Source organism: Suncus etruscus, chromosome 7, assembly GCF_024139225.1.
Source record: "Suncus etruscus isolate mSunEtr1 chromosome 7, mSunEtr1.pri.cur, whole genome shotgun sequence".
NCBI lineage: Eukaryota > Metazoa > Chordata > Mammalia > Eulipotyphla > Soricidae > Suncus > Suncus etruscus.
The window spans coordinates 123,239,840-123,262,851 of record NC_064854.1 but is presented as its reverse complement, the minus strand read 5'-3'; the positions used below and the strand labels follow the sequence as shown (position 1 = coordinate 123,262,851).

The 23,012-nt window shown below is 55.3% G+C and overlaps 1 protein-coding gene across 1 annotated transcript; it reads right to left on the bottom strand.

Moving 5' to 3' along the window:
* Positions 1 to 206: 206 nt before the first annotated feature.
* GNAI2 (G protein subunit alpha i2) lies at positions 207 to 23,012 on the bottom strand. The gene is made up of 9 exons (XM_049777389.1): positions 22,828 to 23,012; positions 6,823 to 6,865; positions 6,443 to 6,584; positions 6,144 to 6,304; positions 3,230 to 3,358; positions 2,669 to 2,798; positions 2,435 to 2,588; positions 2,011 to 2,225; positions 207 to 681 (listed from the first exon to the last, which is right to left on the bottom strand). The coding sequence occupies exons 1-8, from the start codon at positions 22,943 to 22,945 to the stop codon at positions 2,035 to 2,037; spliced, it is 1,068 nt and encodes a 355-aa protein (XP_049633346.1). The 5' UTR covers positions 22,946 to 23,012; the 3' UTR covers positions 207 to 681; positions 2,011 to 2,034.

The following is a 23,012-nucleotide window of genomic DNA, read 5'->3' as shown; positions in this document are numbered from 1 at the left end:
GGCGGGCTGTCGGCCCACACAGAGGGCAGGCAGAGGAGGGATGGGTGTAAACACGCAAAAACACTCAAGGCACAGATTCACTGAATGGGGCGGGGGGTGCTGGTCAAATTTGAGTTTTAAATAGCTGATCTCTATATGTGCTGCCAAAGCGAGCACTAAATAGCTGATCTCTAAAAAGTTCCTTCATCTGCGGTAGTTTTTGTAACTGTCTTGTTTTGTTTTAAAAGCTAAGGGGAGGTGTAGCAGAATCTGGCATTACACGTTTCTTGTGCTTTATCCTTTGGGGCCTCCGGGAGGCTGTGAGGGATGGTGGGGAGGAGGCCCCTGTAAACATTAGGACTTGGGCTGGTCAGGGGCTGGTGTTGGGTGAAGTCAGGGGTCCCAGGCTGGAGAAGTTGGTGCCCCGTCAGAGACTTGGCTAAACACGACGATGGTGAAACACCGGAAGGGACCAACGGTCATGCCCAGCACCCATGAGGAGGAGGAGGAGGAGGGAAGGCCTTGAAAAGGGAGACCTGTGATGACCTCCCCAAGACCTGCAGCGGAAGGAGGTGGGGGCGAGGGGAGTCAAGAACAGGGGGGGGGCAGGGGAGAGAGAAGCGGCTGGGGCACAGGCGGGGAACGTGGTCCTCTTGGCCTCATGTTCCTCAGGGGCTGGGGGGAGCAGAGTCGGCGTTGGCCCTAAAGGGGGAGACAGGAACATGTCAGGCTGTGGGTGGAGAGAACAAGAACCAGGGGAGAGGGTCTCTCCTCCAGCTGCCCTAAACAAACACCATGGCATCCTGGAGAAGGGCTGGCTGTGTCAGGGAGGCAGTCAGTGGTCTTGGCAGAGTCCCTCCGCTCCCCAAGGATGGAGGGACAGCTTCAGTCTACAGCCCTCAGGAGGTGGGAGACAGACAGCCTTCTTAAATCAAAGGCTTGTGGGGAGGGAGGGAAGATGGAGGGGGCAGAAGAAAAGAGGAGAAGAAAGGGAGAGAAGAGGAAGGGAGGGTGGGCCGGAGCAGTATAGTGGCAGGGCATTTGCCTTGCATGTGGCTGACCTAGGACGGACTACGGTTCGATCTCCTGGTGTCCCATATGGTCCCCCAAGCCAGGAGTGACTTTTTTTGTTCATTTGTTTTTGTTTTTTGGGTCACACCTAGCAGCGCTCAGGTGTCACTCCTGGCAGGCTCGGGGGACCATATGGGATGCTAGAATTCGAACCACCATTTGTCCTGGATTAGCTTCTTGCAAGGCAAACACCTTACCGCTGTGTTCTTTTTTTTTTTTTTTTTTTTTTTGGTTTTTGGGCCACACCCTGTGACGCTCAGGGGTTACTCCAGGCTATGCGCTCAGAAGTTGCTCCTGGCTTCTTGGGGGACCATATGGGACGCCGGGGGATCGAACCGAGGTCCGTCCTAGGCTAGCGCAGGCAAGGCAGGCACCTTACCTCCAGCGCCACCGCCCGGCCCACCGCTGTGTTCTCTCTCCAGCCAGGAGTAACTCCTGAGCGTTACTGGGTGTGCCCCCCCCCAAAAAAAAAAGGAAGAGGAAGGGAGGGAAGGGGGAGGAGGGACATTGGGGGGGGGTTCTCCAAGGTGGGCTAGGATAGTTTGATAGTTGCCTCAGGGTCTGGCCTGGCACATCTGCTGTCGCAGCAGAATGGAGCCTCCCAGTACCCTTCAATGCTGTCCAGCCCTGAATTTTTTTTTTTTTTTTTTTTTTTTGGTTTTTGGGCCACACCCGGCAGTGCTCAGGGGTTACTCCTGGCTGTCTGCTCAGAAATAGCTCCTGGCAGGCCCGGGGGACCATATGGGACACCGGGATTCGAACCAACCACCTTTGGTCCTGGATTGGCTGCTTGCAAGGCAAACGCCACTGTGCTATCTCTCCGGTCGGGCCTGAATTCTACCCTCCTGCTTTAAATGGGTGTCTGAGTTCCACAGGTACTTCCAGGCTCTGCCCTGCGCTAGGCTTGGAGTCCCTCCCACTCTGTACTACCCCCAGGTCCTCAGGCTCGCTCAGGCTCACCTTCCTGCCAGGCCCCCCTGGTCCTCAGAAGAGGCCACAGTCCTTCAGGTTGTTCTTGATGATGACATCAGTGACGGCATCGAACACGAACTGCACGTTCTTGGTGTCAGTGGCGCACGTGAAATGCGTGTAGATCTCCTTGGTGTCCTTGCGCTTGTTCAGGTCCTCAAACTTACTCTGGATGTAACTGGCAGCCTCCTCGTACTTGCTGGCCCCTGTAGGGACAGAGAGTTGATGCTTCGGGGGTGAAGGGGACAGGTGGCCCCACCCCACACGGGCATCGAGACTTGTTGGAGCAGACTGCCAGAGCACAGGAAAGGAAAGGGGTGGTGCTTCCAGCCCCAACCAGGAAAAGGTGCCAGGGTTACCCTCTGTCCAGCAGGGGGTGCCCACAGTGACCCCCGTAACAGGTAGCTCACCGCACCTGTGTACTCAGGGAAGCAGATGGTCAGGGGGCTGTGGGTGATCTTCTCCTCGAACAGGTCCTTCTTGTTGAGGAAGAGGATGATGGATGTGTCCGTGAACCATTTATTGTTGCAAATGCTGTCAAAGAGCTTCATGCTTTCGTGCATTCGATTCTGGGCGGAAGGGATACAGTCAGTGCCAGCCAGCATGCCCGCCCACCCCGGCCCTCGCCCGTGGTCTCTCGGCCGCTCACCATCTCCTCGTCCTCAGCAAGCACCAGGTCATAGGCGCTCAGGGCTACGCAGAAGATGATGGCTGTGACTCCTTCGAAGCAGTGGATCCACTTCTTCCGCTCTGACCGCTGCCCACCCACATCAAACATCCTGCGGACATGGGGCCCCTTAGCTCCAGAGACGGGAGTTCAGAGACGGGGCCCCACTGAGGACAGAGGCCACTCAGGCCCACCCTTGATTCTCACCATTGTTTTAGGTTCTTTTTTTTTTGGGGGGGGGGGGGTGTCACACTCGTCGGCGCTCAAGGGTCACTCCTGGCTCTGTGCTCAGAAATCGCTCATGGCAGGTTTGGGGACCATATGGGATACCGGGGATTGAACCCAGATCCATCCCGGGGTGTGTGTCTGCGTGCAAGGCAAATGCCCTACTGCTGTGTTATCGCTCCAACCTCCTCTCACTACTATTCTTTGGGGAGTTCTGTACTAGTCACTCCCCAACCGACTTTAGCGAGCCCGAATGAGTCAACACCCCGCTAGCCCCCAAGGCTGGTGCTTGCTGGCCTCCTTCGCAGTCACCCTTACTTGAAATGGAGATCCTTGAAGGTGAAGTGCGTCTCCACGATGCCCGTGGTCTTGACACGGGTCCGCAGTACATCCTGCTGGGTGGGGATGTAGTCGCTCTGTGCGATTCGCTCCAGGTCGTTCAGGTAGCTGGGGGTGAGGGTGGTGGGCCCAGGGGTCAGGTGGAGCGGCCAGGTCTCCATACCTGGGCCGCTTTCCCTCCTATTCCTTCACTTCTCAGGTGAAGCCACACCTGCATTAGTCCCTTGCCAAGGATAGAGATTTGAACTCACTCTCTCTTCCCTGCCTCTGATGAGAGATCCAGTGGCAGTGGTGCAGCTGTGGCGGGCAGGGGATACGCAACTGCCATAGGTGCAATTACAACTCTGCTGCAGAGAGCCCGTAGAGAGCCTACCAAGTCCCTCATGTCCCATGATGGGGCGCAGGATGTGTTGAGGCCTGCAGGCCCTCTAGGCCTTCTGTCCAGTACACACTAAAATTTGGGCTCCTTAGAGGGAAAGCAGGGGCACCTGTTTGGCAGAAGTCCGAGGGGGTTCCTCCTCATTGTCAGTTCACTTAATTAAATTTTGTCTGTTTGTTTTGTTTTTGGGTCACACCGGGAGGTGCTCAGGGGTTCCTCCTGGCTCTACGCTCAGAAATCGCCCCTAGCAGGCACAGGGGACCATATGGGATGCCAGGATTGGAACCACCGTCCTTCTGCATAAAAGGCAAATGCCTTACCTCCATGCTATCTGTCCGGGCCCAATTAAAAATTTTTGTTTGTTTGTTTTGTTTTTTTTTGGGGGCCACACCCAGCGTTGCTCAGGGGTTACTCCTGGCTGTCTGCTCAGAAATAGCTCCTGGCAGGCACAGGGGACCATATAGGACACCGGGATTCGAACCAACCACCTTTGGTCCTGGATCGGCTGCTTGCAGGGCAAATGCCACTGTACTATCTCTCCGGGCCCCCCAATTAAAAATTAAAAAAAAAAATTTTTGTTTTTTGGTTTTTGGGTCACACCCAGCGGTGCTCGGGGTTATTATTGGCAGGCTCGGGGGACCATATGGAATGCTGGGATTTGAACCAGTTTGTCCTGAATCAGTTGTGTGCGAGGCAAATGCCCTACTGCTGTATTATATCTCTGGCACCCACTTAATTAATTTCAATGCCACCCCTGCCAGAGGACTAGTTCTGTCCTTGCCTCAGTTTCCCTACTACCCTGGAACTGGAGACAGGCCCCGAGCCATTGTACAATGAGCTGACTTGTTCCTAAGGAGGACTGTTGGGCTAGCCCTTGGCTCCCACTCGCAGTTGGGCCAAAGGGAAATGACCTCAGAGACACAGGGACAGAACAGAAAAACAGGAAGGGCCATGGGGAACCATGACGCATGTGCTATGACCTGCAGGCCACGGCACGCCCCTACCACAGGCCTCCAGCCTCCAGGCACTGTGGTGGGCTCCACACCTCCTCTCCCCAACAGAGCTTACTGCTGCCCCAGGCAGTCTTGGGGGATTGGGAGGACCCCTGCTCCCTGAGGTGTGGCCTCTCTACACTCCAACCTGTGATCTTATCATAGTGAGCTCTGAGGGAGAACGTGGTCCCTGTCCACTGCTCAGATATGTAACAGGTGACAGTGCTGAGCACAAAACGGATGCCCAACTCGTGGGGAGGAAAGACAAGAGGGGCAGGAGTGGGAGGAGCCTGGAGCATGGCTATATCTCACCCTTGCATGTGCCCGGCATTGGGGTGGTACTGGCTGTTAGGACTCACAAGCTCTGCTGGGCCAAATTTCCCCAATCTCTGGGAGGGGCAGTGCTGAAACTTGACCTAGAGCTGCTCCTCCACCCCCTGGAGGCCCCTACAAGAAGGGAGAGGCTGTGCAGGGGTTTGGAGTGGGGCTCTGAAACTGCTCACACGCCAGGGAAGGCACAGAATGTGATGGACAGTGTGGAAAGGTTTGGCAGAAGAGGCAGGGAATGGAGTGTGAAGGAACTGCATCCTCTCGGTGGCCTCCAGGCCTGAGAATTTGCACAGATTTCTATAGTCATTAGTATCACCCTCCAGCCTGGTCCAGTCACCTAGCACCTAGCACCTAGCACTGAGCAGCACCCCACCACAGGCTTAGCGTCTGGAGCTTTACCTCTGTGGGCTGGGCTTCTGGGGATCCTTGCAGACTGATTTGCCAGTTGTGTTGTGGCTCAAACTGGGCCCAGCTCCAGCCAGCCAGGTCTGTTTTTTTGTTGTTGTTGTTTTGTTTGTTTCGTTTTGTTTTGGGTCACACACGGCAGCGCTCAGGGGTTACTCCTGGCTCTATACTCAGAAATCACCCCCGGCAGGCTCAGGGTACCCTATGAGATGCTGGGATTCTAACAACTGTCCTTCTGCATGCAAGGCAAGTGCCCTAACTCCATGCCATCTCTGGTCCCCCGTTTTGGTTTTTTTTTTTTTTTTTGGTTTTTGGGCCACACCCGGCGGCACTCAGAAGTCGCTCCCAGCAGGCTTGGGGACCACATGGGATGCCGGCATTCGAACTGAGGTCTGTCCTGTGTTGGCCACATGCAAGGCAAATGCCTTACCACTGTGCTATTGCTCCAGCCCCTCCAGCCAGGTCTGGAGTGACAACCGTCTTACCCTTCTCAGCTGGCCAGTCCACTGTGGAATCCTAGGATTCTGAGTATGCTGTACCTCTGCCTGGAACCCCGTCCCATCTGTGGCCTAAACCCCTATTCCATGTGAGCCCTAACACCCCAGGGAGTCCTGCTGAGAGATTCGCCTGCCCTGCTTGTCAGTGCTATGAGTGTCCCTAAGAATGATGGGGTCCCTGGCCTATAGAGGAGGTGTTCTCTAGGCTGCCCTGCCTGACTCTAGGCCCTTCAACACCAGGCACCCCCACCCCACCCCACCCTGCCTGGCTCAGCCTTCATGGTACTCACTAGGCGGCGGAGTCATTGAGCTGGTACTCCCGGGAGCGGCCAAAACAGGCCTGTACACCATGATCAGCCCAGAGTCTCCGGATGACGCCGGACAGGTCCTCTGGGAGCAAGCCCTGCTCCTCGGCTGTGCACGACAGAGCAAACAGCTGCCTGGCGTCGTCCTGGGCAGAACAGAACGGGGTCCCGTCAGGCAGGCCGAATAGCACCCATCAAGTAGGTGTCCAAAATTGGGGGAGCATTCCCAGGATCTGTTCTTAGGGAGTGGAAATGGACAGAGGGGAGAAGGAGGGAGCACCTACCGTACGGGAGGAGTCAGCAAAGTCAATTTGCAGATTGCCCATGGCTTTGACGATGGCCATGATGGACTGGATGGTGTTGCTGTAGACGACTGCCCGGTACTGCCGACATTCCTCCTCTGAATAGCCGTCCTCATGGATGATCCTAGCCACCAGGGGTCAAGGGTTAGGGAGCACAAGGCACAGGGCCCTAGCCTGACTGAGGCTATTAGTACCTACAGCGACCTCCTGCAGAGAGCAGGCAACTGACCCATCCCACGGGACCTGCCCTGGGATCAAGCACCTCTGGGAAGGGCCCGGTCCAGATTCGGACAGGGACAGTACAGGCCCATAGGTAGGAGATGAGAATGGGGACGGTCCGGCTCTGCCCCCATAGCACTTACTTCATCTGCTTGACAATGGTGCTCTTCCCTGACTCCCCAGCGCCTGGAACAGAGGGCAAAGACAGTTATTAGGACAGGCCCATCTTGGGGAGCCCGTGAGACCCAAGTCCCCTTCCCAGTGGATTCCCAGCAGCAACACGAAGGTCATCAGGCCCAAGAGGCAGGGGAGCCATGTTGGTGGGGCTGATGGGACGCAGCCCTCAGGGTGCAGTGCAACCCAGAAGGCTCTCCCCAGGCCTTCGCTTCCCACACGTGCCACTGCCCACCATGGTCCCCTGCAAGGAGACTTGCAGCCAGTCCTGCCAGAGGTGCTCCACAAGAGGCTCGCTACTGTGGGCCAGCACCTTTCCCACTGCAGGGCTGGACTGGCCAGAGTTGATCCCTGGCATCCATATGGTTCTCTGAGCCTGTCAGGAGCTACCACAGGGCTGGGCTAGACTGTTCCTCTGGCTGTTCTGGCCAGGGTCTAGCTCTAGACCCTACTCTAGACCAGGCCCAGCAGGAATGTGCATATTCTAAGCTTCTCTGCTCTGACCTAAGAGCCCCACCTGCTTTTCTCTTGGGTGTCCTACCGTGCTCTCCTGACATCCCCAAAATGAAAGGACTTCTGCTCCCTTTAGGACTGGGGACATTGGATGTAGAAAAGTCGAGTGTAGGTCCATGATTCCAGACAGAATTCAGAAGAGCAAAGGAACATACAGGACTACATTAACTGTGCTCCCTAAATATTGTCAAAATGTGGTTGGGGGCCAGAGCGATGGTCTAGCAGGGAGGGCATTTGCCTTACACACTAATGACCCAGATTTAACCCCAGGCATCCCATATGGTTCCCCGAGTCTGCCAGGAGTAATTCTGAGTGCAGTCAGGTGTGGCCATAAATAAAACAAACAAAAATGTGGTCCAGACACCAAATGATGCTGTGATGGATCCAAACAAGCGTATTCCCAGGCCTATAGGAGCAGCACTGGGGCTTAGAATACCTATCTGCTCTGGGGCCGGAGAGATAGCATGAAGGTAAGGTATTTGCCTTGCATGCAGAAGGACAGTGGTTCGAATCCTGGCATCCCATAGAGTCCCCCATGCCTGCCAAGGGCAATTCCTGAGCGTAGAGCCAGGAGTAACCTCTGAGTGCTGCCAGTTGTGATCCAAAAACAAAAAAAACAAAAACAAAAAACAAACAAACAAAAAAAAGAATACCTGCTCTGCAGTAAGTGGTCCCAAGTTCAAATCCCTGGTGTCCCACATGTACCAAGCAAGGAGCTGACAGCTCTGTCAGAGATCTATTGTTGGAGTAATTGGGTTCTTACACTATTCAGGACAATTCTTTTTTTGCTTGTGCTTGTCCCTCATGAGCAGAAAGTGCCTCTGGATTGGCCCTCTACCCCAATCATTTCTCCACCCCATGAGGGTGGCCCTACTCTTCCCAATAAAGACCTCAGGTCAGAGACTTCTTCCGGTTTCGGTCCCAGAGCTAGCCTGCCTGCCTGCCGGTACCTTTCGTCTGCTTGCAGAAAGCTTGTGGTGGAAGTTCCTGAGCCTGTGTTATCTCCCTAACCTTGTGTAGATTATTTCCTGTGTCAGCTTTGCTTCTAGATCCACATTCCCCAATCCTTTGGGACTGGGGTATGAGGCTTCCACTACACTCTCTGGCACCACAAGCCATTTCCACTATATTCAGATATGAGAGAAACAGAAAGGGGTACAATCCCTGGTAAGTACCACGACCATGGCTAGAGTGTCTCACAAACTCAAAGTGTGGGCCTGATGATCACATGAGCCAGCTATGCAGCTTGATGTGTGAGCCCTGGCACACGATGGCCAGGCATGTGCAGGAACCCCATCGCCACAATATCCACATTGAAGCAGGGAGGGTGAGGGAATAAAACCAGATAATTCAGAAGGCCAGAGCAATCGCACAGTGGTATAGTGTTTGCCTTGCAGGTGGCTAACATAGGAAGGACCCCAATTCGATTCCCGGCACCCCATATGGTCCCCAGAGCCTGCCAGGAGCAATTTCTGAGGGCAGGGCCAGGAGTAACCCCTGAGCACTGCCGGGTGTGGCCCAAAAGAAAAAAAAAAATCAAAAAACCACAACAGATAATTCAGAGGGGGCCACACCCAGTAGTCTTTTAGGGTTCCCCCACCCCCCGGTGTAGTGCTTCAAACTGAACTCAAGATTCTTTAGTATACATATCCCAGCCCAATACTCTCCTGGCAAGAATCTCTCAGGGATAAGGCACATACCCTGTGTATCAGGACCCAAGTTCAGTTCAGCCTTTATCAGCCCCTATCCCCACCTCACACCCACCCCACCCTAGTTTTACTGGGCCCAAACATTATTGCACTGCCTGGTCCTGGCAATGACCCACATGTACACTTGACTGAATATTGCAAGGAGTGACCCTGAAAATGTGAATGTTGTGCTCGGGAAGCCCCCAAAAACAGTAAGAAAAAATAAAATAAAATTGGGACTGGAGCAATTGTACAGCAGGTAGAGTGCTTGCCTTGTACACAACCAACCCGGCTTCAATCCCCAGTACCTCATATGGTCCCCTGAGCACCTCCAGGAATAATTCCTGAACAAAGAGCCAGGATTAGCCCGAGCACTGCCGAGTGTAGGTCTTCTCTGTCTGGCCCCCAAAATAAGCAGCAGCAGGGAGCCGAAGTGATAGTACAGCAGGTAAGGTATTTATTTGCCTTGCACACGGCTGACCCGGGTTAGATCCCAAACAAAAACAAAACCAAACCACTCAGAGCCCAAAGGCTCACCAACATGATCAAGCAAGAATAAAGTTTCTCTGGCAGGGTTGTGAGCTGAGATCAGGGTGCTCTAATTAATCACTTGAACCCCCATTTCAGAGCAGCTCCAGTGAGGGGACCAAGCCCCACCACTGCCTCAGGTTCAAGGCCTGAGTCTCAACACACGATGACCCAGTCTGCAGGATACACCAGATCTGCCCTGGATCGCTCCACCCACTGCAGGCCCACATTTGCCTAAGAGAAACAGGCACAGCTGTGGCCCTCAGAGGGGTGGGAAGTCCCCTCTGAGAAGGGTTGTGTTTTCAGTAAAGCACCCAGTTGCCCAGAGTGGGAGAACTTAGGGGGCAGAAGGAGCACAGATCGGCAGGCACTGGATAGGCTTGAGGAAGGTGATAGGTGAGTCACAGGTTTATTTGGGTAGCACATCTTGGGCAATGGATTGTGGCAGGGTCCCCACTGACACCTTCATCTCAGAGGGGGGTCATAAGAAGAGGATCTTGGAAGGTCACAGCTAGCAAGACATGTTCTTGGAGACAGCCACAGTGCAGGCTCGCCCCAAGGCTGCAGTGACTTCCATGCCTTTCTGCCCCCAGGCCTCAGTGCCCTCCATCCCAGAAGGCACCCACAGATCAGAGGCTGAAGGTGTAAAGGAGGGTGGAGCAATAAATAGTACAGGGTGGAGGCACTTGGCTTACATGCAGCCAACCTGAGATTGATCCCCAATACTACATATGGTCCCCCGAGAGCCCTGCCAAAGTGATCACTGAATGAGCCAGGAGTAAGTGCTGCTGGGTATGGACCATAAAAACAAATAAAAAACATAAAATCTAAACCAACAAGGATAGAAATTTGCTGGTGTTCTGAGGGGATTGATTGGCTTTCCCAATGTAGGTGTAGGCACAGGAAGTGTAGGTAGGGGAGACCAAAACTGACACACAGGACTCTAAGATTTAGGGACTCTGGATCTCTATCCAGCTGACTGGTCCACTTTTTTTTATTTATTTGGTTTTGGGGTCACACCTGGCAGAGCTCAGGGGTTACTCCAGGCTCTAAACTCAGAAATCATTCCTGGCAGGCTCGGGGGACCATATGGGATGCCAGGAATCGAACCTGGGTCCATCCTTGGTTGGCTGTGTGCAAGGCAAATGTCCTACTGTTGTGCTATTGCTCCGGCCCCTGATTGGTCCACTCTGTCTCTGTCCAGCTGGCCAATCATTTTTTTGGTAGATACCAAAAGCCATTTGGTGACCCTGCCCAGCCTTGGGATAATGACACCAAATCCCTCTGCATCTCACGGTGGCACCACATTTGACAGACATAAGGCAGGTACCTGGCAAATCAGAGGGTAGTAGATGGGGGGGCTATCCCTATTTCTGGAGTGCTCCTTACTCTGGATCATGCTCTGCTCAAAGGGCCCACTTCAGGGACCAAAGAGTTAGTATAGTGGATAATGTGTTTGCCTTGCAAACAGCCAATCTGGGTTTGATTCCCAACATCCCAGTCTCCCAAGCACCACAAGGAGTGATCTCAGAATGCAGAGCCAGGAACAACTCCTGAGCATCAGGCTGCTGCTTAGCTCAGGTTCCCTTGCACTTAGCCCCTAGGACATCCCTCCTCCCAGTTCAGAATCAGTGCCAAGATGCTGACAGTGGGGGGTTACTGTGCCTGACTCTCCTGCATGCAGAGGCCACCCCAACTCCAACTGAGAGATACCAAAGGGACCCAACAGGGGATCCCCAGAGCCTAGCTATTCCCCACCAAGGAAGAGGCCTCTGTAGTTCATGGCCCTGGCAAGCAAGTAGCTATTCAACTGAACATCTGTTCCCACTCCTGGGGCTCAGCATGATCCAAGAGAGAGGAATAGCAGGGTACCAACTAGCCTGAGCAGACTGCAATGGCAGAGCAGGCCCCTCCACTGCTCTCCGCCCTTCCTGGGCCCTCAACCTCAGGGACATGGCTTTCTACGACACTCTGGGCCTCAGTAGTTCCTCTGCAGAGGCCACACTGAGCTTTGAGTGCTTGGACCCAGGCATCCAAGACCAGGTGCCAACCTTCATCCTTCCTGAGCCTGCTCTGGCACTTCACCTGTGAAACAGGACACCCCATTCTCTCCTCCTCAGGGAGAGGCTGAGGAGTCAACACCAACTTCTTCCTGCAGTTTCAGGCACAGGTAGGGTAAGCACTCTGACCAAAATCAGTATTGGGGCCAGAATGATAGTATAGTACATGGGCACCGCTGGAGATTCGATCCTCAGCATTCCTTACAGTTCCCTGAGCCTAGCCTGAAGTGATTCCTGAGTGCAAATGCAGAAGTAACCCCTGACTGCCACTGAGTGTGGCCCAAAAGCCAAAACAAACAAACAAACAAACAAGCAAATAAATAAAAATAATCGTTGGGCCAGGGGCTGGAGCATTTGCCTTGCACATGGCTGACCCAGGATGGACCTAGGTTCGATTCCTGGTATCCCATACGGTCCCCCAAACCAGGAGTAATTTGTGAGTGCATAGCCAGGTGTAACTCCTGAGCGTACCAGGTGTGGCCCAAAAACAAACAAAAAATCTTGGGGCTGGAGTGATTGCACAGCGGGTATGGCTGACCTGTGGCTGACCCAGGTTTGATCCTGGGCATCCCACATGGTCCCCCAAGCAAGCCAGGTGCAATTTCTGAGCACAGAGCCAGGAGTAATGCCTGAGCACTGCCAGATGTGGCCCCAAAATAAAACCTAACCAAAACAAAATCAAAGTCACTATTGCTTCTTTAGACCCTTTGGGGAGTTTACAATGTGCGCATGCCCCTCATTTCCTGCAGCCCACCATGATTTGCAGCTTGCTGTGGTCCTCTTGCCGGGAGGTGAGGATGAGGCTGCAGATACAATGCAGAGAGGGGCAGAGACCGGCGTTTGCTCCATCTGACTAAACGGAGGCACTTCCCTGTTAAACTGGGCTGACCAGGCCCAAGTCAGAGCGGCTCAGTGTTTTGTGCCAGTGTTTGGTTCCAATTTCCCTTCCACACACTGGGTGCCGGGACAGCCTGGAGCTCTGCTGCAGAGCTGCTGCCTAGCTGTCAGCTGTCAAAAGAGGGCCGGGCAGCAGGCTGTGGGCAAGGCCTCCCTGCAAAGATTCCCAGGCTGGTGGGCTCCCCCCTGAACATGTGGGGCCAGGAAGGAAGAGCAGCCAGCTGACGTGGCAGGCCCCAGCCCCACTGATGAGAAGCAGCGGTGGTGGGGAGCACGGACAGACTTGGGCGGCAGCCCAGCTCAAACCCACAGGACCAGGCCCGCCCCGGCCACCAATCCTGCCTGCCCCCCGGGGAGCAGAGGAGAGAAGGTGGGGATGAGCCCGGGAAGCCCACCCCAGGAAGATGCCACGTCACAAACCAGTTAGAGGCTGGGAGGGATTGGGGGGGGGCCCAAAGCGGCTTCTCCCTTGCAGCCTCTGGGCCTAGATCTGGAGGCCACCAGGGGGAGCCCTGTAGCTAGACACAGCGGTAGGGGCTGGGCTGTGGCGCAAGGCGTTTGTTCCAGTAAAGCAGTCTCAAATGCAGCAGCTGGGGGGCAGGACTGGACCCTCATCCCTTACCCCACACGGAGCCTGGCGAGTCTGGGACATGGGAAGAGACTGCATACAAGTGAACAATGGAACAGGAGGGAGCGGGAGGCCACACAAAAAGTCTCTAAGTCCTGCCCCGGCGTCTCTTCCTTCCTCCAGGTGCTCCCTCCAAGTGTGAGCAGACTCCTGAGTGATCTCAGAGGGACACCAAGACACCCACGCACCTGGGGCCCGGTCTGCTCCTGGACGCCCAACAAAACTGGAACCTCTCTTCAACCGGCCTCTGCTCTCTCAGTTGCAGCAGCTCACGACCCAAGGGGAAGCACCAGCCACCAGGGCCTGCCCACTGCTGCCAAGTCAGCTCTGTGCCAGCAAGGGCCCTCCATGCCAGCAGGCAGACGGGCAGCTCTGGCCACTGTCCAGAGCCAGGGAAACCGAGGCCCCAGAGAAGGAAAGCCCGCCTGGAAGGGACTGGAAGGCGCTGAGCTGGGCTCACTCTTGGCTCTTTGGGCCACAATCCCACCTTCCAGGCTAGCTTACCCCAGGTGCCAAGGCACAGCCTTCCTCCTATGCAACTGTGCCCTTTGGTTACGGAATTTATTTGCTGCGTTCTAAGACTTCGAACACCCCCCAACCCCCACTTCTGATGAATCTGGAACTCAGTTTCCCAGTCTTGAAATGCACCAAGTCAAAGGCCGGGCCTAGCAGGATCCCTCATATACCCCCAAGCACCTTGGCATCCAGACCAGCTGGCAGCTTGTGCTCGCTAGGGCCCATGGGTCTATGCTGAGAATCAGAGCATCCCACAGATACCAGGACTGGGCACCAAGTGGGAAAAGGTTACTAAAAGTCAGGGTGGGGATTGCCCAGGGGTTGCCAGTCCCTATTGTGAGCCTAACCTCACAGCCCTGAGCTACCTGCATGGCTCTGTTATCATCCTCCAAATTCTCATTTAGGCTCCTGAGGTCCCTCTGACCTGACCACACAGAGCAGGTGCCCAGAAAACTTCCAAGGAGGACAGATGGCTCCACAGGGCCACTATACTCAGACTTAGAGGCCCTGCCTGCTGGAAAAAACTCAGATTCGCATAATGTCTGCGTCTCCAGCATCCTGGACTGCGGGTTCAGTTCTCCTAAATCCAGGATGAGAGGAACCAGTGTCGGGTCGGGAAAGAAATAGCCTGACCTCAACCTGAGAGCAACTGAGAGGGGCAAGAGGACACGAGGAAGGTGGGAAACTAAAACAGGGGCAGGGGCCAGAACAATAGCACAACAGCAGGACATTTGCCTTGCACACAGCCAACCGGGACTGACCCAAGTCCGATCCCCAGCATCCCATATGGTCCCCTGAGACTGCCAGGGGCAATTTCTGAGCACAGAGCCAGGAGTAACCCCTGAGCACCCCTGAGTGTGGCCCAAAAAAAAAACGAGGGCAGCTGCACGTAACAGGCGAGGTCGCCTCATGAACACTCCACAGACTTTTGGCTTTGAGCAGGGAAAAGACTACAGCAAAGAGATGTGATGTGTATCTCCAGGGCCAGGGCAGAGCCCTTTTCCAGTCCCCAACAGGAACTGAGGAAGACCCCAAGACACCCCACCCCAAGACAAAAGGGTCTTCCAATACCTCCACAGCCTCCGCCTGTCCTGACCCACCAAGTCTTGCAGACCTGCCGCAGTTAGTGAGCACTCCAAATCAGTCTGCATCACATCTCAGTTTCTCCACTGGGTAAATCATTTCGGGGTGCAATTGCAATTTTCCCATCAGTCTCAGCCTCCCTGAGACCAGCCATGAGAATTTAGCCCTGGCTCAATTGGAAACAGATGCTGTTTGGGGGGGCCATCACTGGCAGTGCTCAGGGGCTATTCTGGGCTCTGTACTATTTGGGGGCTCTCTCCTGGCAGAGTTCGGAAAACCAGATGATGTTGGGGGGGGCAGAATATGGGCCTCTTGTGCACTCAGACAGTTATTGCTTTTACCAGAGGGAAAACTAAAGCCAGGAGAAGACATCCCTGGCGCCGTAGGTAGTAGCAGAGCAAATCTGCAGGCTGGGCCACGGTCCTCTCTGACCAGCCCTAAACAGAGGAAACCCAGAGTGACCTAATCCTGGACCTGCTGCTCCATTTCCGGGCATTCATCCCCGCCTGCCGCTGCCGGCCTTCCGGCTTTGGAGGGCAATGGCCGCTCAGGAACAGTCTCTGCTTTCCTGCGAGCCCTCCCACTGGTGTCCCTCTCCCAGCCAGGACTTCCTGTAGACAATGAAGGGGTTGGAATCCTTCTGGGAGCCGCCACTGGGGCCTGGGGCCTAGGGCCAGGGTTGGCTGGGCAGGACAGAGAAAAATTACTGGTCAGTGAGGCTGCCCCTGGGGTGACGCAGATAAGTCTGCAGGTGAGTTTCACCTTCTAGAGACTTCTGAACAGGGTTCACAGCCACCACCCTGGCAGAAGAGGAGTGGCCCTTTGCTTTCTTCCTCTTTTGAGCTCCTCCTCCTCCAGCTGCTTCCTCCTTTTCCTTTGGTGTGGACACCACTTCCCCGAGAGGCCCAGCCCTGCCACGAACACTTCAAGGCCCCTCCTCCCATCTGCTGCCTACTGACACCCCAGCTGCACCTTGGGAGGATGGAGTAGCCTGTTCCCCCCCCCCACCACCTCGAACCCTGCCAGGAGCCTACAGGTTGCACTTGGGTTGCTCCAGCAGGGCCAGCACGGCAGGGCAGGTAGGCCAACCCAGTAAATGCTCTGTTCTTTCTCCTAAACCAGCCAGTCCCAGACCCCAGAGGCAGGATGGCTGAGGATGGGGCTGGAGATTAGTTAAGAATAAAAATATGGGGCCAAAGAAATAGCATGGAGAGAGGTAGCAGGGAGATAAAGCGTTTGCCTTGCATGCAAAAGAACCAGAAGGATGGTGGTTCGAATCCAGGCATCCCATATGGTCCCCTGAGCCTGCCAGGAGCAATTTCTGAGCATAAAGTCAGGAGTAACCCCTGAGCGCTGCCGGGTATGACCCAAATACCAAAAAAAAAAAAAAAGAATAAAAATATCAGGGCCAGAGCAGTGCACAAGTGGTAGAGCATTTGCCTTGCACGCACAGCTAACCTAGGACGAATTGTGGTTTGATCCCCGGCATCCCATATGGTCCCCAAACCAGGAGCAATTTATGAGTGCAAAACCAGGAGTAACCCCTGAGCATTACCAGGTGTGGCCCCCTCAAAAAAAAAAAAAAAAAAAAGAATAAAAATACTGGGCCAGGTGAAGCTGGGCAGAGGTGCCCCTACCCTGTACTTGTGATGGTGGGAGGGGCTACCTAAAAACATTAGGTCTCAGAGTCATGTCTAGGGGCCGTGTCCTCTGCCTTCCCCTGACACCTTGAGGAGTTTTCTCAGGCAGGGCTCTTGTCAGTGACCCCCTAACATTCTGGGTTGAACTTCCGGCCCCAAGATCCCTGAAAAACTGGCACGATTCCACCCAAGACCCTCACCTGCCCATCCTGGCTCTCCAGCAGCCCCTAAAGGGTTCAGGATGGCAGAATGAGACTCTGGAGCTCAGACCAGAGAGCTATTACTGTAGGTAGGGTGTTTGCCTTGCACAAAGCCAACCTGGATTCAACCCCTGGCATCCCATATGGCTCCCTGAACACATCAGGAAAGATTGCTAGGTGCATCACTGGGTGTGGCAGGGAAAAAGAGGTTCAGAGCCAGATTGGGGTGTGGTATGGTTCAATGTCTAAGAACTTGGGCTTTGTTTTGTTTTTGTTTGTTTGGTTTGGGGGGCACACCCAGCAGTGCTCAGGGTATATTCCTGGCTCTGTGCTCAGAAATCACTCTTAGAAGTGCTCAGGGGATCATGTAGGATGCCAGGGATTAAACCCCAGTTGGCTGCATGTAAGGCAAATGCTCTACCCCCTCTACCCACTATGCTATCTCTCCAATCCTCAATGGCTAAGAACTTGTATGACGAGTTTTGTATGACAAACCTTTTCCCACCTTTCCTTGAAAAACAAAAAAAAGGATTCAGGGACCAGAGACACAGCACAGGAATTCAGGCACTATCCTCACATGCAGCTGATCCTGGTTCAATCCCCAACACTGTAGATGGTTCCCAAGAACTGCAAGAAATGCCTGAGCACAGAGCTAGAAGCTCCAAGCTCCATACACTATTGGATGTGACCCGAACACCCTCCCCTCAAATTGCATGCCCAAGCTTTAGGTTCATCCCTGGTACCACATGGTCTTGGGAGCACTGAGAGTGGCCCAGAAAAGCAAAATAAATAATGGGGCCCAGGAAGTAACTCAGTGGTAGAGCGCGTGCTTTGCATGTGTGTGAGGCCTTGGGTTTGAGCCATGGTGAGGAGAGGGAGGGAGAGAGAGAGAGAGAGAGAGGAAGAGAGGGGCAGAGAGAGAGAGAGAGAGAGAGAGAGAGGGAGAGAGGGAGGGAGAGAGAGAGAGAGAAAGAGAGAGAGAGAAAGAGAGAGAGAGAGAGAGAAAGAGAGAGAGAGAGAGAGAGAGAGAGAGAGAGAGAGAGAGAGAGAGAATGGGTGTGTGTTTTTTTTAAGAGATAATGACCAAAAGATACATCCAGGCCCTGAGATGGAGTACAAAGCGTTCAGAACTGATGTGTGCTGTGCGGCGTGCAACTGAGCTGTTTTGCCAAGTGTTCGTCCTGTGCTAGAGGCCCAGGAACCTCACTGAGTCCAATCAGGGAGGGGGGGTCCCCCAACCCCCAGGCAACCCCATCACTACTCAATGGGTAGCTACAGGTGCTCTCCCTCACCCTGCCAGCCCCATCTAGCAGCCGATGCTACAATCCAAACCCAGGCTAGGCCCCTCTTCTCCATGCCACCTGCTTTGCCCTACGTCTGAGGGTCTCTCTCTTCTCTCTTTCTCTCTCTGTCAGGCTCCAAGGTCACTTCCTTTCACAGGTGCCCTAGCAGAGAGCTACCCATCTCCCAGTTCAGAAAGGGCCCTTCTTCAGTGGACCCAGGCTAGCTGGGGCCCTTAGCAGGAACATTTCTCAAGTTAATTGCATCAACATGCCCAACACAAGCAGGATGCAAGCAGGATGCGGGCTGGGGGGTCAGAAACGGCTCCCAACCCAGCTCCTCCAGGCTGGCCAGGCCAGAGAAGACAAAAGCCTCGCCGGTCTGGGGGAGGGGTGGGAAGAAGAGACTCTCCCCTGGACCGCCCCGCCCCCCATTCAAGTGCTAATGAGCTCCAGCCCAGGCGCTGGCAGGGAAGAGGGAGGAGGGAGGAGGCTGGCAGGCGACCAGTCGGTCCACCTGGTGCTCAGGGCCCTGCCGCAAGCCCACCCCTGCACCCCCAGCAAGGTGGGATGGTGCTTCACCCCCCCAGAGGTTGGGCCTAAGGTTCCCCAAGGCAGCCCATCCATCAATCAATCAATCCAGCTGGTCCCAAGCCTCCCCACTTTGTTTGTTGGAGCAGCTGTCTGAGGGCACGGGAGGGATTCCCCAGTGACTCCACAAGGCCCAGGCAGTCTCTCCCCCAGAGGTCTCTGTCCTGTTAGAAGCATCTGCTGGGGTAAGCCTCATTCATGACACCTGTGGCTCAGGCCAGGATTTACTCTGCGCTGCTTTGAAACCCCATCTGTAGGAAACACCCCCCCAAGTGCTTTCCTAGCTCAGCACCCACTGCAGAATTAAAGTCTCCATCCCCTGTGGCCTGTGAATTCTTTTGAGAGGAATATCCCCTACCTCAGGCACTTCCCCAATTATTTCCCAACCAGATCCCAGCAAGCCCTGCCCATTCAGTCCATCTAGACAAGGGCCCAATAGGCGTCCCAGAATTACTTATCCTAGTTTTTGCCCGTTGGTGCTCCATCATTTCAGTTCTGTCCTTCCCATACACACTTAATAGGCGCCTATGGTATCCCAGGGCTTTGCTAGAGACAAAGCTAGATGGAGACCACAAAACTCGTTTTTTTCTTTGAGCAAACCAAAATTGAGCCCTCAGATGTCCAGTCTCTACTGGCTGGGCCAGGAATGCTCACGACACCATTCTGGGCTGTGGGACAGCATAGCCACAACTGCTGGACAGGCCTTAGTGGAGCAGGATAAGCCACAGGCTGGATCTGTGGCAGGCATCAGACAGCCTGCAGTGAAGGTAAAAATGTGAAGCTTTGGCAGCATTTCAAGAAGCCCTCCTGGCCCACTGGCTGCAGTGCCTACAAAGTCTATAGACCCTCAAGAGTTTCACAAGAAATGAATAAGAAATGCCAGAGCTCCATGATGAGACCAGGAGGAAATGGCCTGAAGAATCTCTTCGAGTATCTGCCCCAATGTTGGGGCATCAGCTGACCAGAGGCAATGCCCACCTCTACGTTCTGCCGGGCTGCAGCGGTGTCCATGCAGACCGACCACCTTATGCAACTATCCACCCATGGCCAGCATCAAGGTGGCAGTTCTTCACTCAATACGCAGAAAACAAACACCAACAAAGGTGCCAGCACAGAAGGCTTAGAAATGAGTAGATTAGGGCCCGGAGAGATAGCACAGCGGCTTTTGCCTTGCAAGCAGCGGATCCAGGACCAAAGGTGGTTGGTTCGAATCCCGGTGTCCTATATGGTCCCCGGTGCCTGCCAGGAGCTATTTCTGAGCGGACAGCCAGGAGTAACCCCTGAGCACCACCAGGTGTGGCCCAAAAACCAAAAACAAAAAAAAAAAATGAGTAGATCAAAGCAAAGCCCCTGCCTGCAGCCAGTCTTAGAAGACATCTGCAACTTGTGCTCGCTTCGGCAGCACATACACTAAAATTGGAAGAAGACATCTGCAACCAATACCCACTTGAGAAGTGGTGGCACCTGGAGGCAGAAGAGGGGCTTCACCAGCCTCTAGAGGGGTGGTGAAGGTCGTGTCAAGGAAGGTTCCTGAGCAGTCTGGAACCTGATTGTTTATCAGGTAGGAGCGAGGCGGAAACAGGAAGAGCACGCACGCTAAGGGAACAACGACTGCAGAGTAAGTCCTACAGACAAGTGTCCCCGAGGATTCAGAAGCCAACAGACAGATGTCCTCACACTGTTTTGCAGAATCCCACAAAAGCCCCTCCATGTCAGAGACACGGCCCCCTCTGGCTCTCACAAGGGCTTCCATTCCCCTAAGTACTGGGTCCCTAGTCCGAATTCCACTTGGGGGTTAACTGGGTCAGAGTAGGGAGCATTCCCAGAGGCCCCTGGTCAGCAGCTACTCCTTCCCCGCACCCAGATCATGGGGACCCCCAGACACATCATCACGGGCTACATCTGCCTCTGTCCCAGTGACAGCGACTGTCCCTGGCTGCTGGCTGGCTGGCTGGCAACGGGGAAGGAGCCAGTATGCGGGTGGGGCAGCAGGCGTGGTTCTGGCGGAGAGGTTCTGGCTGGCACTTGCCCAGCCAGAGTCCCGTTGTCTGGCCAGAGTCCTTCCCCGCTACGTGGGAGGGGTGCCCAGCGCTGTGAATCTGCCCCAGGTCTCCCCCATCACTCCCTAACACCTTGCTATGGAAAAGAGCTGGCAATACATAGCAGACTGGCTGCAGAGCTTGCTCTCCCAGTCCAGGGGGGGCTGACCTCCACCCCCCCACTCCCAGTAGGAGCCTCCAGGAACTCTCTGGCCCCCATCCAGTAAACCCATTTTACAGACGACACCAAGTCAGGGGAGCAGGATGCTGGGGTGGTCTCCTGGGCCAGATAGAAGATAGAGAACATGCTGAAGGGCGTAGAACCCTGCATGCCCCAGGCTGTTGCCCTGTGCCCTCAAGCACCCCAGTTTTAAGCCTTCAACCCCTCATCCTCCTGGCGGCCACAGTGACTGCATTCAAGGATGGTGAGGGGCTGGCTAGAGACCCCAGACCAGGCAACTGGGGATGGAAGAAAGGAAGCACCCTCCCCAGGCCTGGTCGGTGTCAGTGGCAGGAGCGGGCATTCTGGGGAGACACCCACTCAGGGCCGCAGCCGCACTCGCAGCGGAGACAGGAAGAGGCAATCGCCCAACGCAAAACAGCCCGGGAGGCTGGGCCGCCGCCCCTTCCCGCCCCTTCTCTTCCTCCCGCAGCAGCAGAGAAGCGGATGCCATTTTGAAATCTCCGGGGCTGTGTCCCCGAGGCCAGGCCCCCAGGGGGGACAGTCAACAGATAGGCCCAGGAGGAAGGCACAGTGACCCTGGGCCCTGGGCCCAGCGGGAGAGGCTTCACTCTTCCAGATTGTGGACCCCTCCCAGATGTGGACCCCTACACATTGCAGCTGTGGGACTGAGGGGCCACACCCCCCACCTATACTATCCAGCCACTAATGCTGCTGCGAGGTCCTCCCTCATCACCCCCCCCCCCAGGTCTGGAACCCCTTTATATCAGGCTGCCGCCCAGAACACCTGCTTGCAGGAGGAGGCTGAGGAGACCCACAGTAAAAATCTTTGCAAAAGTCCAATTCTGTTGCCCACCCCTGCGGGGGGGCCCCCTCATCAACTCCTCTTCCAGCTGGTTCATCACTTTCCCTGCCTGGAATGTAAGATCCAACCAGATCCTAGGCAGACCCACTCCTGAAGGCCAAGCCACCCCCCCCAGGGGTGCAGGAAGCAGGAGTCCCCGTCATCTGCCACCCGCCCGCTGGGCAATATGTCGGCTTACCACTGCCACTTCCACTTCCCCCACCCCTGGAGCATCCACCATCTTCCCCGGCTTTGAAGGAGCTGTACCCCCAGGTCCTCCACACTCCCTCCTGCTCCCCCCCAGATGTCCCTTGAATGGGTGAGGACCTGGCTAAGAAATGGGGGAGCATTCAGCCTGCAGAATTTGGCCCCCTCCCAAAGCACCGGTGGGGCCTCAGTCCAGCTCTGGCCCTCCTCCTAGCCCAGCCACCAGGGCCAGGCAGTTCAGGCGGGGTGGAGATGCTGGGAAGGCCGGTCTAGCTGGGGGGCCACCGGGGTCTTTGGGGTGAAGCTTGCAGAGAGGCCTGATGGGCTAGAAGCAGCAGGTAGGAGATCTCTTGGGACTCAAGGCATTCCAGCTGGAGGCTGCCCACTAAAAACTCCCTGGGGTAAGGGGCACAGGTGTGGGTCGACTTAGGGATGGAACCCAGAGCAAAGAGAGAAGGGGTTCGGGAGGACCAGGCAGGGGACTGAATGGAGGAAACAGGTGGTGATGCTGGAATTGGGGGTGAGGTCTGGGGATGGAGGGGCAAAACCAGGTAAAGGGTTTTGGGGAGGGGGGTCCTATGAGGTTGGTCTGCTTGTAGGGCAGATGCCATACAGGGGGGCTATGGCAGTTGGCTGCTGGTTCAAGGCTGGGGTTCAGGTCTGGGTTATGTTGGGGGGTGGTCTCTGCTCTGGATCAGAGTTTTCTAAAAAGTAAATTGGGGGTTCCCGGCCAGGCTCAGGAGGAGGAAGAAGGAGGAGGGTGAGGGTATCCCAGCAGAACTTTTTTTTTTGGGGGGGGGAATCCAAACTCTTCATCTGAAGATGTTGGGGACTAGGGGAAATCCTAGCAGAATTTGAGGGTCCAAACCCTTTTTCATCTGAAGATGTTGGGGACTCGGGGGTGTCCCAGCAGAACTTGGGGGTCCAAGACCTTTTCCATCTGAAGATGTGGAGGACTCGGGGAGATCCTAGCAGAACTTGGGGGTCCCAAACCTTCTTCATGCGAAGATGTTGGGGACTCGGAGCGGGGTGGGGTGGGGTGGGGGTCCCCGTCCGTCCGAGGAAGGGCGCGGCCTCACCCAGCAGCAGCAACTTCACCTCCCGCGCCGCCTTCTCGCCGTCTTCGCGCAGGTTCTTGTCGATCATCTTGGAGCGTTCGGCCGCCGCCTTGTCCTCGGCGCTCACGGTGCAGCCCATCGCCGCCGCCCTGCCGGCCCGACCGGCCGCCCCCCGGCCCCGACACGGCCCCCGGCCCGGCCCGGCC